Source organism: Seriola dumerili, unplaced genomic scaffold (genome assembly GCF_002260705.1).
Source record: "Seriola dumerili isolate Sdu_G_001 unplaced genomic scaffold, Sdu_1.0 BDQW01001323.1, whole genome shotgun sequence".
NCBI classification, from domain to species: Eukaryota; Metazoa; Chordata; class Actinopteri; order Carangiformes; family Carangidae; genus Seriola; species Seriola dumerili.
Window position 1 is genome coordinate 113,122 of NW_019175578.1, and position 16,805 is coordinate 129,926.

Genomic DNA, 16,805 nt, shown 5'->3' on the forward strand with positions numbered 1-16,805 from the left:
GAGAGTAAACAGAGCCACAGGCATTTTACAGCAGAGAAATAGTACTGATCAGTACTATTGCCCCCATTACCCACATGGTCGGCCATTCGGCGTTTCGTCGTATAATTGCTGTTGAATCTTTTTCCACTCTCAGTTGAAGCAAGCCAGTATTGACTGTACACAAAAGATTTTTTAAGAACAAAGGCTTGAAATTCTCTGCCGTTTAGCCTTAAGCTAAAGTTTTGACCTTGATATAAAATGATCAGAACTCAGGCGTTGTGAATTTGAGATTACATTTGCTGTCCATACAAAGCATCTATTTGTTCATGTAGACTCCATCACAGTTGACAGTGTTTACTCACAACCTTTCTCAGACAAAAGCAGGATAATTATATTTGTCTTGAATCGCAGACACACATCTACACTTGCATTATTTATCTCTATTACACTTTCATTGTGTATCAGAAATAATCTGAAAAACAGAAAAGTGAAAATAAGTTGAAATGAAAATTTGAAAAAATAAACTTGATTGATTCCTGTTCAGTCGGCCAGTAAGATTCACTGTCTTTCTAAAATCCAAAAAATCACTTGTCAACTCTTAACAGAGTTTTTCTGGAAGTCCCCAGATGGACAAAGGTGTCCCACAGGGATCAATACTAGTCCCCTGGTATTTATACTATACTTTTTAAAAAAATGCCATTATTGATATTTTCCAGCTGAGTACTACAATGTCTATTTTTTTGCCGATGACACAATCTTATGCCATCGACTCTACTGCAAACCAGCCAGGCCTTATTTAGGTTACAGTCTGTTTCCGATGACCTCCAAATCCCTTTAATTACTTTAAACCTTGTTCTAAACTCTAAATACACAAAGTGCACAAAACCATCTAACTAACTAGCAAAATCTACCTTAAATACTTTTATTCTTATACCAGAAGTGAGCCTGTTTATCATTTCAAATTTAGAAAAGATCATTGTACAATCCACTATACTATCTAATCTGGCTCCTGTAGATATCCTGTTAAAGTCGTTACACCCAGTGGCTGGACTTGGAGTTGGGGGAGAGGATGGGGTTGTGGGGTTGTGCTCAGGTAGGTAAAAGTGAGCCCAGATCTGTACTCTTAGTGACAGGTACACAGATAGGGCCAATAATGACGTGATCAATGTCCACGCTGACTGTGGCTGCCCTTGTTCTCATGGTATTACGAAGGATGGGGTGCTCACCAGCTGCACTTTTTAACCAACAGATGTCGCTGGTGAGGTTTCCAGTCATTATATGTGATGGAGACCCTGTCTGTATCTAACCTTAAACCGAGCGCCGATTACCACAGTGCAACTCGATTCATTACTCAAGACAGCCATCACATTCACTAACATCCTGGAGTCTCTGCTGGTTGCCTGGCAACTGCTCAGAGCCAAGAAACAGTGGGGCACACAACCCTCAAGTTAAACTGCAAATCGTCTTTTACTTCTTGTATGCTTCATTTTTTTTTGTGGATGAAATTAACAAATATATAATGTGTTCATTAGTGATCTTTAAAGGTGCTGGTAGTCAGACTTTGTTACCTTTGGACAGAGCCAGGCTAGCTGCTACCCCTATTTCCAGTCTTTGTGCTAAGCTAAGCTAACTGGCTGCTGGATGTAGCTTTAAATTTTATGCAGAACTATGAGTGAGAGGTATCAATATTCTCATCTAACTGTGCCAAAAAACCTTTGCTTAACTAAACCCAGTCCTCTCTATCTGCCTATGCACTGCTAAATTGAACTTATACCCCCCCCCCCACATAAACACATGATGCACATGGAAGAGTGGGGGAAGTAAGCAAAGGACATTATGGATCTGAGGTTTACAGTAAATTTGTAATCTTGATTTGCTGCCGATTTGTAATCTACTATCTGTCCTGTAACACTAATGGCGCTGAACTGGAGCTCAAAGGCAGTCAGGAAGATCTTGTGTCTGACCCAGACTCCTGAGCAAGATAACAGTGTCTGTCTGTCTAAGGACAAACCCAGCTGGAGAACCAAGCAAGTGGAGACTGTCTTATCTGTCATTGTCTTGCTCTTGCTGTGCCCAAGGCCAGTCATAGTGATAGAAAGCCCGCTACGGCTCTTCTGGCTCCAGAGTACTTTTCCATTACACTCACCGCCTGAGGAGAATCTCTGTGCCAGCTGTAAACACGCCAGAGAAAAGCAGGAAAGGTGCAGGCACACCTGTAGATTAAAATTGGGCCCAGTAATAGAAGTGAGAGAAAGGTTTGTATCTCAATTCAATGCTTTTCTCAAATCCTTTTCAGAGCTGCTGAACACAGGGGGCGAAAGTCCAACGTGGAGGAAGGACACTGGCAATCTGCACAGTTTGTCAAGGAAACCGAGCTTTGCAACACAGAGGCCGTGAATGGACGATGATGATGTAAGAGCTCACAATCGCGGCTCTGCTTATGTCACCACTTTTACTTATCCTTCAGAGCTTTGTCGTCTGGCTGGCTAAGAGAGACTGACATTTTACGGGTATTTACTGCAAATTGGCTGTAATATAACCGGTGAGCTTGTTTCTCGACAAGATTTAAGAAGTCTGGGTGCTGAGGGAAAACAACAAGTCATGATTGTTGAGATGAGGGAAAAGAAGTTAGTTTAGTTAAACCTCACAGTGGGAGTTTTGAGGAAAATACACAACATTTTATCATCCAAAATAGTGTAATACATTAAGGGCTACGTGCTCATCAAACATCATCAGACTGGAGAGCACCCTGTGAAAAGGAGCCAAAATAATTAATTAAAGTAAATTTAAAGTTTGCTAAACACGACAAAAGAAGAGCGAGACAACAGTAAATGCTAAAACATGTTAAGCCTAAAGGTGGCACAGGTAGAGAAGAGTTTTGAAGCCAATGAACTGACCTGCAGCATCTAAACTTTGCTAACATCAGCTAACATCAGCCACCATAAGCTACTGGTCATACCAGATCAAGTAAGGCCGCAGCAGAAAGACCCCATGATGTATTGAATGGAGAGAGATTGCAATTCAATGATTTATGAATTCAACTTTTTGATTTTTGAGAGGAGGAAAGTGAAATTTCTTCTTCCAACAGTTATAGACTTTAGGCTTTAAACAAGCAAAAATGTAACAATGGCAATTTGTGGTTTAAAAGAGAGAGTAGTTTCTTGACAAACATTTTTATCTGATCACCCATCACCCCACACTGCTGTTGTTCAGAGTCAGGCTATCTGTTTCCCCCTGCTCCCAGTCTTAATGCTAAGCTAAGCTAAGCTAATCACCTCCTGGCTCTAGCTACATAACATAATGCATCCTCATCTAAGTCTTGGTATTCCTTTGACGGCGTAGTCGTGATTTACCATAAAGTTGGGGAACTTACAAACATATCCAACATATCTATACATTTAACTTATAGCTTTTAATGCTTCTCCAGGCCGCACAGAGGCAAACACGGATGTAGAGGCCAATTCTTTTTTTTGCTTATATGTGATACATGTTTGTTTGTTTTTCGTCTTGACAGGAGCTGAGTCAACCAGTCAGTTTGCATGCCAGCTCCTCTGCGATCCTCTGTGACCTGCGGTTACCCACAACACCCTCCTCTGCGTAGGTTTGTAGAGAGAACGTGCATCTTTGGAGAAACATAATTCCAACCTTAGTCGCCAACTTGTGCCGATATCCAAAAAAAAACCCAAAAACCTACACTTCCCATAATGCAGTGAAATAGCAGCGTTAGTTAGACCTTCTATTCCTGGTAAATGTGCATGTCTTTGACCTCTTGACCCCAGTTTGTAACACTTTCCTGTCGTCTTCACATTCAAGCCGAGATAGACATTATACGCTGAGTGGTGTTAAAATCAGTGGATGGCTCCCCTAAACGTTTTCCTCAGACATCAAATCATTCAAAAACCCTGTTTCTCATTTTGATTTACAGAGCTATTAGCTATTAGCTTACACTTACAGACAGTGCAAGTGCACACAGTTAATGGAAAAACATGAGAACAAGTGTCATGTCAAGAGTGTCAGCAGGTGTCCTGTGAGCATTGTTCTGTACCTTGTGATGTATTTTCTATATCCTGAGAAACCGCGGGAGTGTATCTAAACTCCGGGTCACGGTTGGGTTCCACACAACTAAGACACAAGCACGTGCTCGATGGTGTGAGAAGAGCCTGTTTTGTGTAACACTATACCGTTAGAGTCCTGCTCTTCTCTCTGCCCGGGCTCCTGGCCAACAGACAGATTAACACGCTGACAAGCCTCAGTACATCTTTTACACTCACAGCCTTGACCTTTCACCTGCAGGGACACCCAGTAAAAATGCGGAACAGTGTCTGCCACCTATTTTAAAAACAAAGACTCTGCTCTCTGCGGCACCGTTTGTTTCATTCTTTCGGGGCTCATCACGGCTAATGAGAGAGACAAAACTGGCATTGGAAATATTGCGGTGTAACATTTCCCGCTAAGAGTCTGAATGAGTGGAAACACCAGAGGCTGGCTGACTCGTCATGGATCCATTCAGCTCTCTCCATCACAGCCCATAAAGCATCTAATTTATTCTGTGCTGTTTCACTACCAAGAATTCACTAGTGAAGAATCCAAGAGCAATAATGATGCTTTTGTCTGGAGGTGCGCTGCAAGTACAGAAAGTGAGAAAGCCAAAGGGAAGGCTGGGAACCAGTAGGTCACTGAGCTCACCTTACACCTCTTGTTCCCACAATGCTTTGGCTGGCCTCCCAAATCACAAACGTTTTTGCTCCACAGACCCAGAGGGGGAAAAAGTGAGTAAGCTGTTATTCTTAACTTTAAATCTCAACCAGCTTCTATTATCTGACACCATCATTTTGCTATCACAGGACGAACACAAGTTGACTGTGTAAACACAAGTGCAGAGCTCCCTCCCGAGTCCTCAATGCAAAGACTCTTTCCCAAGAGCCAGAGACTGAGAACTGCAACACTCGGGAAGTAGAGGATTCCCATCAGCCTTTTGTTCATGTGTATTCCTGCGATATTATTGTTTATAGATTCACTAAACAATCCATTTTTGGTGGAACAATCACTCTGTTGTAGGCTGTAGCACATCAACTGAAGTGAATGGTTTATAGAGGGAAATTAGATGTGATTGAACTCTTATTGGAAATCCCAAAGTGCGACTTGTCAGGGATCTCAGATGAACACTGAAATATGACATTACCTACAGAGCAGAAAGAGGTAGAGCAGAGTCACAGCAGAGGACACACCCCATGCACACTATTAACCTGTGCCGTGCCCAACAAGCCACAGGTTTACACATGCTTCTGTTGGTCTTGAACCCTCCCATGGACAAAAACATCTGTATTTGTTTCTCTGACACCACCAAACATGAGATCTATACTGTACAGAGTGTACTGTACACGTTACCACATGTGGGCCAGGTCGTACCCAGGTAGGCTGTCCGCCGACTGATCTAGTTTTAAAAGGAAAACCAATGTTGGTGGTCGTCCTGAGGCAGCTGCTAATGTGACTTCATGTAACTTTTGATGAGAAGAAATGAGACAGTCATCCTCTTACAGATGAAACGCTGAATTAATGAGCATTAAAAAGTATTCTTGCTCAATTCAACGCAGTCAGGGGTTTGGCTGCTACAGCCTAATTTGCTCTGGTATGACCAGTGTCAGCCATAGACTATGTACTGTATAAAGATGGACGTTGCCTCCGTGATGCCACCCATAGGTTTCTGAGGAGTAGTTTTGAAGCTCAGTGAGCGCCGGACTCCACCGAACTCCCAGCAAATCCAAAAAAATGGGCAAAGAGGTCGAGGACGGAGGAAATTAGCTGTAAACATGTTTATTTCTACTGTAAAGTTTGGACATTTTAACATGGGAGTCTATGGGGATTGACTCACTGTTGGATCCTGACTCTAGTGGTCATTAGAGGAACTGCGGCTTTTGGTGCTTCAGTCTTGGCTTCATTTTTCAGCCCCTGGAGGTTGCAGCTTGGTATTAGCTTATGGTGGCTAATGTTTGCTAATTGTGACACTGACATTACAACTAAGTAGACACACTGTTCATCACCAGTAGACATGTTTGTTGTTTCTTTCTTGTGGTCACACTCCATTTGACTCTGTCAGGTCCCTTAATGATGATGATGTCTTTAAAACATCTGACTCAGGACAATCTTGGGAAATTCACTGTGCCATTATCCTGTGGCCGTGTTCAGCAGAACGTCCACAGTCTCACTTTAATTTGAACAAAACCAATTAAATCCAATTCAGAAGAACCTTTAAGGGGGTCGGTTAACCAAAAAATACTAAAAACATATGTTCCTACATATCTGTAGTGGTATCTAGTCATGCAGACGTGGTAGTTATGGTCAAAAGTACATTCCACTGAAGAAAATAGTCCCTATTAAAATTCCATGGGTTAGGGTCTGAGGAATATTCAGAGCAATAAAGACATTGTTTCTGGAAAGAGATGTTGCTGTTGAATTCTTCAAATGTCTTTTTTTATTCCATAAGCCTTACACGTGAGATTTCATTCACCTCGATTCTTTTAGGATGGATACAAACCTCTTTAAATAGCTTCCCCCCAGTTTAATATGCTCTTCTTTTGTACGTATACTATGAATTCACACCACTACAACTTCTGTCGTCTTAGAGAACCAGCACGTTTCTGTCATACAGACTCGGTGAAACTGAGTTCTGGTGGGTCTACCCTGCACTGCGCCCCTTGTTGTCAGACATGAAAAGAGGCAGCTGTTTTTGCCCTCAAGTGAGAGCAGTGAGAGCGGGCAGAGGCTCCCTAAAATAAACAGGCTATCTGTGCAGCCCTGGGGCTGGGTCAGGGTCACACTCCATGGGGCTCACTCACTTGGGTTCTCCCTGCCCGCGTCCAAACACAGCCCCGCACTTCTCCACTGGCTGAGAACAGAGAGTTTCTCTCGAATTTAAACAGTATTTTGGGAAAATGATCAGCCCCGAAGTTTAAAAAGTTACTGCTCCTGATTCGAGGAAAAGTGTCACAGTTTGCTGAAAATAACTTTGAATTAGTTACACTTCCTCCCATCTCACTTCGTTACCAGCTAATTGATTCAGGAGGTAAATCATTTGATATTATATCAACATAATTTTATATAAGAACTGCAGGAGACGTAACTGTCAAGAATAATTCTCATACAATGTGATGTTGAAAGCTATAGGCTGCTGGTTTTCCAGTGCAGTGTTATTCTCTAACCCGTATTGTATTGTCCCCTATGAATGCTGCAGTATCCAAGAATATTTTGAGTTGATTAGAAAAAAAATATTTTATTTAATTTATTTTGAGGTGGGTTTACAATAAACCCATGATTTAGATAGGAACTAGTTCATAGTAAGTTCTTTAAACGGCCATGTTAGTGGCTCTGTGAAGCTACACAGCTGTGCTTTGAGCTAAATGACAATACTAACATGTTTAACAGGTGTAATGTTTACCATGTGTACCGTCTTAGTTTAGCATAGTTGTAATTATCACTGAACACAAAGAACAGCTCAGGGTGTGGCGAAAGGCCTATTTGTAACTCACAAATTCAGAATTATGTTCCTCTGGTTTACTTTCCACATTCAAAGACAAATTGGCATCCACTACAGAACTTGGCGTTAGAAATTGAAACCTTTGTGAGTTTAAAATTGTTTGAACGATTGAAGACAGAAAAGCCACAACCAACATGAAAGTTTTGCAGCAACTTCTGTTATAACATTCATGTCTGAACTACTGTAACTGGGAAATATGGTGTCAAGTCCACTAAAAACAAAAACATTGAATTAACAACAAATTCACATCTTGCCTTTGTTTTCAGCTGCTAATTGATATCATTAAATTCAAAATATGTAGAAAAATGCATTTATATTCAGCGATGTAAGGTACTGAAAAGTTGATTATTTTGGTTTTGTACAGAAATACGAGTAATGTTTTCGCCCCGGTGGCACCTCAGAAACTGTATTTGAACATATTTATGTCTCGAGTGTTGACCAAACTGGTTTGGGAGTGCGCCTGAAATTAATTTTAGAAGGGATTTCCAGCATGAATGCAGTAGCCTCTTATTCTGAGAAGCTGTTATTTGTCTCATTCTTAGCTCTGCAGCTCTGGCTGCACAGAAGCCTCACTGGATCACGGCTAATGAACTCAGGCATTTACTGCACCAGCTGGCCTCAAGTTCTGAGTGGAGAGAAGGACGCACTCAGGGATTGGCTGTGAGTACAAAAGCATCACATGCTCTCTTTTTATTTGATTGAAGAGGAATTTAATAATTTTCAAGTTCTATAATTGATACAAGTGTTTTTTTTGTCTCACCAGTTATAGTGGGTTTTCTGAAGTGTATTCTGTCAACTAACATATACCTAAAAACAAAAAAGACTTGGTTATTAGAAACAGAAATGTTTTACATTAATTAGAGACGTGTTTATGGTTAAGTTTTAACCTGTAATATAAATCATGTAATTGAATCCCTACTTTCCATTTCCTGCAGTTATATTGATACTTTATTAGTTTATTACTTTATTAGTTTACCTACCGGAGTCCAATCAGTTATGTATTTTTATTAGTGTAGCTCTAGAGGTGGCAACGCTGGTTGGTCAGCCCACCATTTTAGTTCAGACTGAAGTATCTCAGCAACTACTGGATGGATTGCCATGAAACTTTGTGCTGGCAGTCCGTGTGCCAAGAGAATGAAGTAACAACAGTGAAGTACGTAAATGCATTAGGATCAATGTAAATATTGACCGGTGAGGCATTGCTCGGTGCATTCTGTTAAAAACAGGAGCATGTTTTTAACTTAAATCCTTCTTTTCTATGAGGCTTTGTTGTCATAAATGTATACTTAGCTCTTAATTATATGGTGGCTAACTACAGATTCCAAAAGTGATTGCAGTAAGGAGACTTTAATAGCTTTGTGGCTCCTCCTATAAACTCTAATTACAGCCAGTGTGAATATTGTTTTGAAAGGATCATTTTTCATCCCGCTGTAATGAAAATGTGTTGGAGGGCAGCGAGGATAGAGCAGGACAATACATCCCCCTCTTTTCCAGCCCACGAAGGCGGCTTCCACCACAGGGACAGTGGCTCTCTACGGGCTGGAGGCCTCTACAGGCGTGTGGCTCGCCACCAGCCACTGGCTCAGGGGACAGCTGTGTCACGCTGTGGTGTTTGGCCCTGTGCCCCAAGACAGCAGTTGCCATAAACAAACAGTGCTGAAAGCTTCTGGCCCAGTCCCCAGCGCTTTTCAAGACGGTGCAGCGAGCTCGCTGACCCTCGACCAGTTCACTCCATTAAGTTCGAATAGATTTCAACAGCACTTTGGAGGGTTGAGATGGTAAAGAAATGCTACTTGTCGTGTACAAAATCAGCAGAATGAAAATGAGCGCAAAGGGGCTGCTAAACAGACCAGGCTTTATTTTTCCGTATTTGCTCTTTTACTGCTTACGATGAATTCACATGCCGTTAGATGTCGTGGGAAAAAAAAACACATTTAAATCTTGGAAAGTTCTCAGGAACGCCATGTAGCCGTTCTTTAACTTGATTAATGAAGTCAGAAAGTTGGAGTACATTTCCTACACAAGCTCTCAACTAAATGGGATAGAAGTTTTATGCCAGCCAATGGCAAGGAAGCAGTATAAACAATGTAGATATGTTTTACAAAGTAATCCCAACAGAAGGTCCAGGTTGAAAGCTCTGGAAAAAAACTAATAAGTAGACCCTGAGTATTATAAGTGCGTTAAAGGAGTAGATCCACATTTTGGGTAAAACAGTAATTCGCTTTCTTGCTGAGAGTTAGATGTGAAGATTGACACCACTTTTGTGTCTGTCCATTAAGGAAAAAACTGCAGCTATTAGATGGTTAGCTTAGCTTAGCATAAAGACTGAAAGCAATGAGAAACAGCTAGCATGGCTCTATCTTTAAAAAATAACAGTAACTTGTTGCTCTTACACTTCAGGTGATGCACATAACTTTTTAATTGGTAAATTTATTGAGCTTGGTTCGCAGATTTTGTTACCTTTTGGTTAAGCTAAGCTAAGCTAACCGGCTGTGGCTTTAGCATCATGTTTAACAGAGAGTTATTATTATTTTCTTCTAACTCTAACTGGGCAAGAAAGTGTAATTCCCAAAATGTTGAACTATTCCTTTAAAATCTCAAATGACTAAACATCAAATTGTATGAGATACATTTTTTTTTTAAATATATTTTCCTCTACATTTCATATTAGGAAATATATCACGTCCCAAAACCGATTAGCTGTTGATAAGGTAATCCCTGATGTCAGGCCCTTCCAGCGGCATGTGAGCACACAAACATGCTCTTTCTCCAAGATTTGTGTTGTGGCAATATAAAGTAGTGTTGAGTTTACCTTCGGCCAAGTTGAGCCCAAAGGAGCCGTTGATATCGTCATGGCTGAGTTCATCCTCTCTGTGCTTTTGGAAAGCTTATACTCTCACATAGCTGGATTCTCCCACAACATTTTCCCAAGACAATTTTAAGTGAAGTGTATTCAGTTACTTTAATAGTATTTCAAATAATAAGCTTATATTTCATTTTAGACATCATATACTCTGTTATCTGATCTTTTTTTTTTTTTTACATCATGCAAAATGACTTTTTGGCAACATGCCAACAAATTAAAAAAAGAAATCCTGAATGAATGAACATACTACCTTTTATATTAAACAAGGTAATCTGAAGAGCACAGTCATATGAGTTTCAGTTCAGTATATTGCTGTAATTGCCAAACTGAACAAGACACTTTAATAAAGGAGACATGTGAAGTCAATTGAAAGCAGGTGGGAGACATTTCATTGCATGCAAAGCTCCTGTTGCCAGTGATTCTCAAAAAGCCTCTCATCACTTCCAACACATACGCAGTTGTTCCAAGGGTTATTCCCAAGACCATATTACGATCAGTCACACCCTGCAGCGCACTGAATACTTTTATGAGCATGAAAATGGTGTGAATCTTTTTTTTTTGTTTTGTTTTTGGCCATCAATGTCATGTGACCCCAACAACATTGTGGTCATGTGTTGCCAAAGGACTTACAGTTCCCTTCTGCTACTAAATGAAAACACTTGAGCCGTCTGGTGGAGCCCAAATCCCCTGCAGACTCCTGTGTGTTGATGTTTATTTTAACAGTTAAGTTTATATGAGCAGCCATTTTGCATGCTAGACTAAAAAAAACTGTGATTATACAGGCACGTATCACATGCCTGTGGTTGATCCATTTATTAAAAGTAAATACATGAATTAAAACATGAACCCTATCAGTTCTGTATAATGTCAGTGTCATGTTTTTGTTTAAATGTAAGAGTAAATATGTATTTTAATTGGAAGTGTTTTTGGTTTGGTAAAAATGCTGCTTACACGTTTATAAATTCTCAAATTCACAGTCAAAGTCTGTCATTCTGCACAGGATGTACTTCCACTGCCGATCTCTGAAACAAAGTGAAAGACAGAATCCTGTCAGTTCATACAGTCATAAATTACCAAATTTTACTGGTTCTTTGTTTTTTGTCTGGTCTGCCTATAAATTCTGGTCCCACTGGCCTCACAAGAAAGTCTTTTTTTTTCCAACTAAGTCATGAGACAATTTGAAAATTTATGGTGAGATTTTTGATCCAAACTGCTGCCACTTGGGATCAGAAGTGATTCAGGAAAAAAAAAGGCAGATGTTTTGAACAAACCTTAGCACTCCACTGAAGGTGGTCTGGGCTCCTCGGATGAAGTAGCCATAACTAGGGATCACCAGCTCTGCCTCCTCTTTGTAGTATTCGGGAATGTCAGTGGTCTTCCTGTGGGAAGCAACAAAAACAATGTTTGCCTAGTTGCTTATTAATGTGTGAACCTTCAAAATAATAGTTTGACATTTTGGGAAGCAAACGTTTCCACTTTGTTGGCAAGACTTAAGATGAAAAGATTGATACCACTCTCCTGTCCATACGCTAAATATGAAGCTACAGCCAGGAGAAGCGTAGCTTAGCTTAGCTTAGCTTAGCACAAAAACACAAACACAGCTAGTCTGGCTCTGTCCAAAGGTTAAAAAAAAATCAGAGTCTCTAAATCTCACTAATCAAAATACAAAAAGTGGGACTATTTCTTGGCCAGGAGAAGTGACTTCCTGGAGTCTGTCCTCCCCACAGCTCAAAAGAAATCTGGCACATAACCTTAGTATAACTAGGAGCTGGTCATTTCTACACTTCTGTTTGTGTCTGGACTAAACAAACAAGATGTGTTCATCTCATGAGGTGCTGGTAGGTGGAGTTCAGTCAGAGCCAGACTCGCTCTTTCCCCCGTTTCTAGTCTTATCACCAAGCTACACTAACTGTCTCCTGGTTCCTGCTTCGTATTTAACAGATAGGTATGACAGTTGTATCAATCTTTCCATGTAACTCTGAGTGAGTTTATCTCCTATTATGTCAAACTATTGTTTTAACATATTTATATTCCTGTGAGAACGTACATGCAGGAGTAAGGACAGCGGCGTTTGTAATAACAGCAGTAGAACTGCCACTCCCGGTCCAGAACAGATTCAAAGTACTTGCTTTGTACACCTGCGACCAGGCCGTTACGGGTACAAGTTGAAGTCCTGCAAAGACATGAGTTAAAAAACAAATCACTGTTAATTCATGGCAAAGAAAATAAGATGTAAAATGACACCCTATATGCTTCCATCAATTCCAATCCTTTCATTCCTTTGTACGAACAAAACTATAACAATAAAGTTTCAAGGATATTTTGAGAGTTAAAACATTGAAAAACCTTTTAGACCAGGAGAAAATGTGTATCATTATGTGTATCAAGTAAATACTGGTTTGTTGCCAGTGCAGGTTGTTTATGGCCCATACACTTTGCTGTCGCCACAACACATTCAGGAATACCAGGTCCAAGCAGCAGGGGCTGCAGCATGCGTGGACATCTGTCATGGCAACATGGGCACAGCCTTCAGCCATTCGGCCAATGGGAGTAGTTACCCTGCAGGGTAATGTCCTCGGCAGTGTAATTCAAACAGACAGCTGTGTTAAAAGGAAGCAGGCGTGGCAGTGTTAGAGTGTTGACAGTGTTTGTCTTTGAATCAGTGAGCTGGGTGCAGTCGAGCTTAACTTGAAATAAATCTGAAGAGCACGAATGTGTTCTGCTCTCCAACCTGGAAAGAGACTTCAGCTGAGCGAGCAACCTGCGTTAGGATTCAAGCTGCTGTTTACAAAGAGATGGCAGGCTACAATTCTCCCTCTAAACAGGATTTCTGAAGGTTGATCCAAGTCCTCTAATTAGATCAACCTTTCAGTGCAGCTGATGGTTAGTCAAACATGTTTATGTGAGGTTGTGGTATTTTGTGTGGGGTGAATTTAAAAGATTACCTGACAACGTAAAAAGGAAGCCGGTTATAAGAAGATCTTTCTCCCCTTGTTTTCTCCTTTTGCATAATCTGCTTTTTCTCTAGTCTGTCTGTATGGCATGTTGCAAGAGTTAAAGAAAATGCTGTATGTAGCCTATAAAATACAGATAGAATACAGATTTCTCTGAAGGACCACTGACACAACCTGTTGGATTCATCTTGTTAAAATTCACTGGAGGTAGTTGTGTTCCAAGAATCTGGAGTGAGACAGTGATTCATACAGGCCCATGAGGACCTGGCTTTGTTCCTCTGAATGAGAAAACAGTGGGCAGAATTCAATGTTTTTATTAAAGTAACTGAAATTAAACATCTGGAAAATCTGAGCAAAAATCCTTGTTTAAGTCTGTGTTTTAGAAAAGACAAATTAGCAAGTTTTGCAGGATATCGCTATAGGCTTGCACCAGCTATTCATATTACAAGGTTTTGTGTGGAGTGTGTCCTAAATTCTTATTAACTAGTTTTCTAGATCTGCTTGCAACAAGAGGGAGTGAAATATTCAATCACGCTATCTTAGCTAACAGTTTGTTATTTGAGCTATATTGTATTATTTTTGTGAAATGTTAATTACAGTTTTCTTAGTTTAGACCGTTATTAAACAGGATTTTATCAAGTGGACCGTGTTACATGTTACCTTAACCCTACACAGACCATGTTAGCAAGCTAACATTAGTTTTATCAGTTAAGCTAGCTGGTGCCATTAGCTACACAGCAGTTACACATGGCAGTTACTGCGTGTAAATATTTAGTAACAACTTATCTATCAGAAGAATAGTTTGTGTGGTGACTTAGTCCACTTAGTAAAACCTTTTACACATTAGCTGTGTCATAACGCCATCGTCGACCGTGAAGGCTAAACCAAGATGAGATGGGGGATCGTCCTTGGCTCCTGTTTTATTTGTAAAGTCCAACTTATTCTCATTTTGAAGAGTGATTCCATTAAGATTCACCACCAGCGTGCAGAGGCACAGCTTGTAAACAGGCAAGGCAGGAAGCTGCTTGGGGCCACCATAGGCTGACAAACTTTATTCCACAGCAACGTCTCAAACTGCAGCTCTCTCTCGCTTAAACAACCAATGGACAATTTACAATGACAACTCAGTAGGAAACCTCCGTAAAGGGGCCCCATTTAGAATAAAAACAATGGGGATCTGTGATTGGTCGTTAGGTACGCCCATTCACAGCTCATTCACGTCTTTGTCTGGCTGAGGACTGGTCGACTGAATGTGCTGCTGCTCTGTCCTGCCCACTGAGCTCCGTCAGTTGAGAGAGTCAATCAGAGCATCTTCACTGAGAAGGAGGGGAGTTAAAGTTTTGTCCAAAAAGTCTCTAGATATGTCTCTAGCTGCTTTTATGAAAAAAAAGTAGCTGAAGGGTTTTAAAATCGTTAAATCTACCAGGAATATTATTAAGTTGCCAACACCGCTAATTAGGAAACCTCCTTAAAGGGGCTTTATGTGTTGATGCTAATGTTGATTATTTACCATGTGACAATTTAGTTATTTATTTAGACTTTTATTGTTCTTTATAAAGTATATTTTTTAAAATTAAAAGTTTTTTTTTGTTCTTTATATTTTGACAATTCTACTAACGTGAACATTTGGAATTAAAAAGGATCCACCTGTCGCAAAAGTGGTGGTGATGATTTTGTGATCAGCTTGTTGACATTTAACGTCCTCGACTCAGGACTCATTCCTGCAGCACTCTATGTGGGTAATCTGCTCTTTAAATGACCAATAACATCTGCTGGCTGCAGCTGTATTTGTGTTTATATACTCTAGATGAGGTCTGGAGGTTTTCCCTCTTTGTGTTTGTCACCCAGTCACCTGCAACATGGGGGGTTTTGTTCATGCAACAGTTTCAGCAGCAAAAGCCACACTGACCTTGTACGTGCCAGTGCTGACCTTTAAGAGCCTGTGTTGTTGGTCTGAGTGAACGAACTTATTAATTAGTTAAAAGCATATTGTCTTTGATGTGGACTTCTTCCTGTTGGTTGGAACAGAATCTCACAAGTGGGCCAAAGATGTGCCTCCTTTGAAGCTTTCATGTGGATCTGTCTGTAATAAATGTCCTTCTTGAGATGCCTATCTGCACATAAAAGCTTTTTTCCTGCATATTTAAACATAATATACGAGAGGAACAATTCAGATGTTCACAGCTGCTGTGCAGAGTTAAAGAAAATCTGAGTGATATTTTATGGCGTTTACTGTACACGTGTAATCTGACGCAGATGTTCCCGGATGACTAATTGTTAATTTCTGAATTACTGTCGTTGTTTATCATTCTGTCTCATTTGTTCATATCATTGCTGGTTAAATCCCTGTTGGCCACCACAGCTGCTGTAATGCTACATGCAGTAAGATTATAAACTGGAGAAAAACCTACAGCTACAATTCATCAAAGTGACTTCTGTGCATCTGTCCCACAGGCACCACCCTGTCCCGCCCTGACAGCTCCTGAAATTACACTTGCTTGGATTGTTAAGAATCTAATCAATTCAACTTACAGGTTGTTTAATCTTTTAGTAGACTCTGGTTTATATAAATGCAGGCCACACTCCCTGGTTTCACTCTAAAGCCTGAACAGATGTGACACTGCAGCTCACAGCTGTAAAAGTCGACAACAGGTGGTAAAACGCTGACATAAGACAGAGGACCCACCACTCCATTCCAGCGCGGTTGATGTCATCCCACCAGCAGTCACTGGGCTCCCCCAGACCCTCAGGTGTGGGCTGGCACTCAAACGTCCACAGGCGATCGGAGCCGTCGGCCTCGCTGAAATAGCTCCTGATGGCCACCACGACCTCTCCGTGGGCACACTGGAAGTTGAAGCTCTGGCGGTAGCCATTGACCCACGCCATGTCATGATGATCATGATTCTGAGCTTCCACTGTGGCCAGCAATGACAACGCCAACACCACCAGAGCAGGCTTCATGTTGAAGGAATCAGTGCGTCTGCTGCGCTCCCTCACAGCTGCCTCAGTTTAAACTCCTCTGAGCCTTTTGTTGTCCAGATGTTTTGTATCCAGGAGTGATGTGTAATTGCTCACAGGACAAATCCAAAATGACTGGACATTTTAAGGTCGACTCTGAGACAGAGCATTAGCAAAGTCTCATCGTAGAGAAGGGTGCACCTTAAAAGACAGCACTTACAGATTACATGCAATTCAGATATTTGTTTGGTGCTTTACTCGACTCTGGAGAATGGAGTCATCTGTTAAACATCTAATTGTTCAGCTTGTAAACTTTGCAGTGTGATCATCTTTTTTATAGCTTTTTCAATACAAATGTTCATTTTGGACCTTAAAACTGTTTTCTTCAGTCACGAATCATCACATTATATGGCCCTCAAGATTTTCACTAGACAGATAAAACGAGTGGGTGGATCTGACAAAACAGAATATTTAGATTTTATTGAGCAATGTCTCTTTGGTTGTTGAATATTTG

General features: G+C 40.7%; 1 protein-coding gene across 1 annotated transcript; it reads right to left on the reverse strand.

Annotated features, from left to right (window-relative positions):
- Positions 1–10,540: 10,540 nt before the first annotated feature.
- Positions 10,541–16,356, reverse strand: dpt (dermatopontin). Its single transcript, XM_022767959.1, has 4 exons — positions 16,020–16,356; positions 12,427–12,552; positions 11,651–11,758; positions 10,541–11,401 (listed from the first exon to the last, which is right to left on the reverse strand). The coding sequence occupies exons 1-4, from the start codon at positions 16,292–16,294 to the stop codon at positions 11,335–11,337; spliced, it is 576 nt and encodes a 191-aa protein (XP_022623680.1). The 5' UTR covers positions 16,295–16,356; the 3' UTR covers positions 10,541–11,334.
- Between the last annotated feature and the right edge of the window lie 449 nt (positions 16,357–16,805).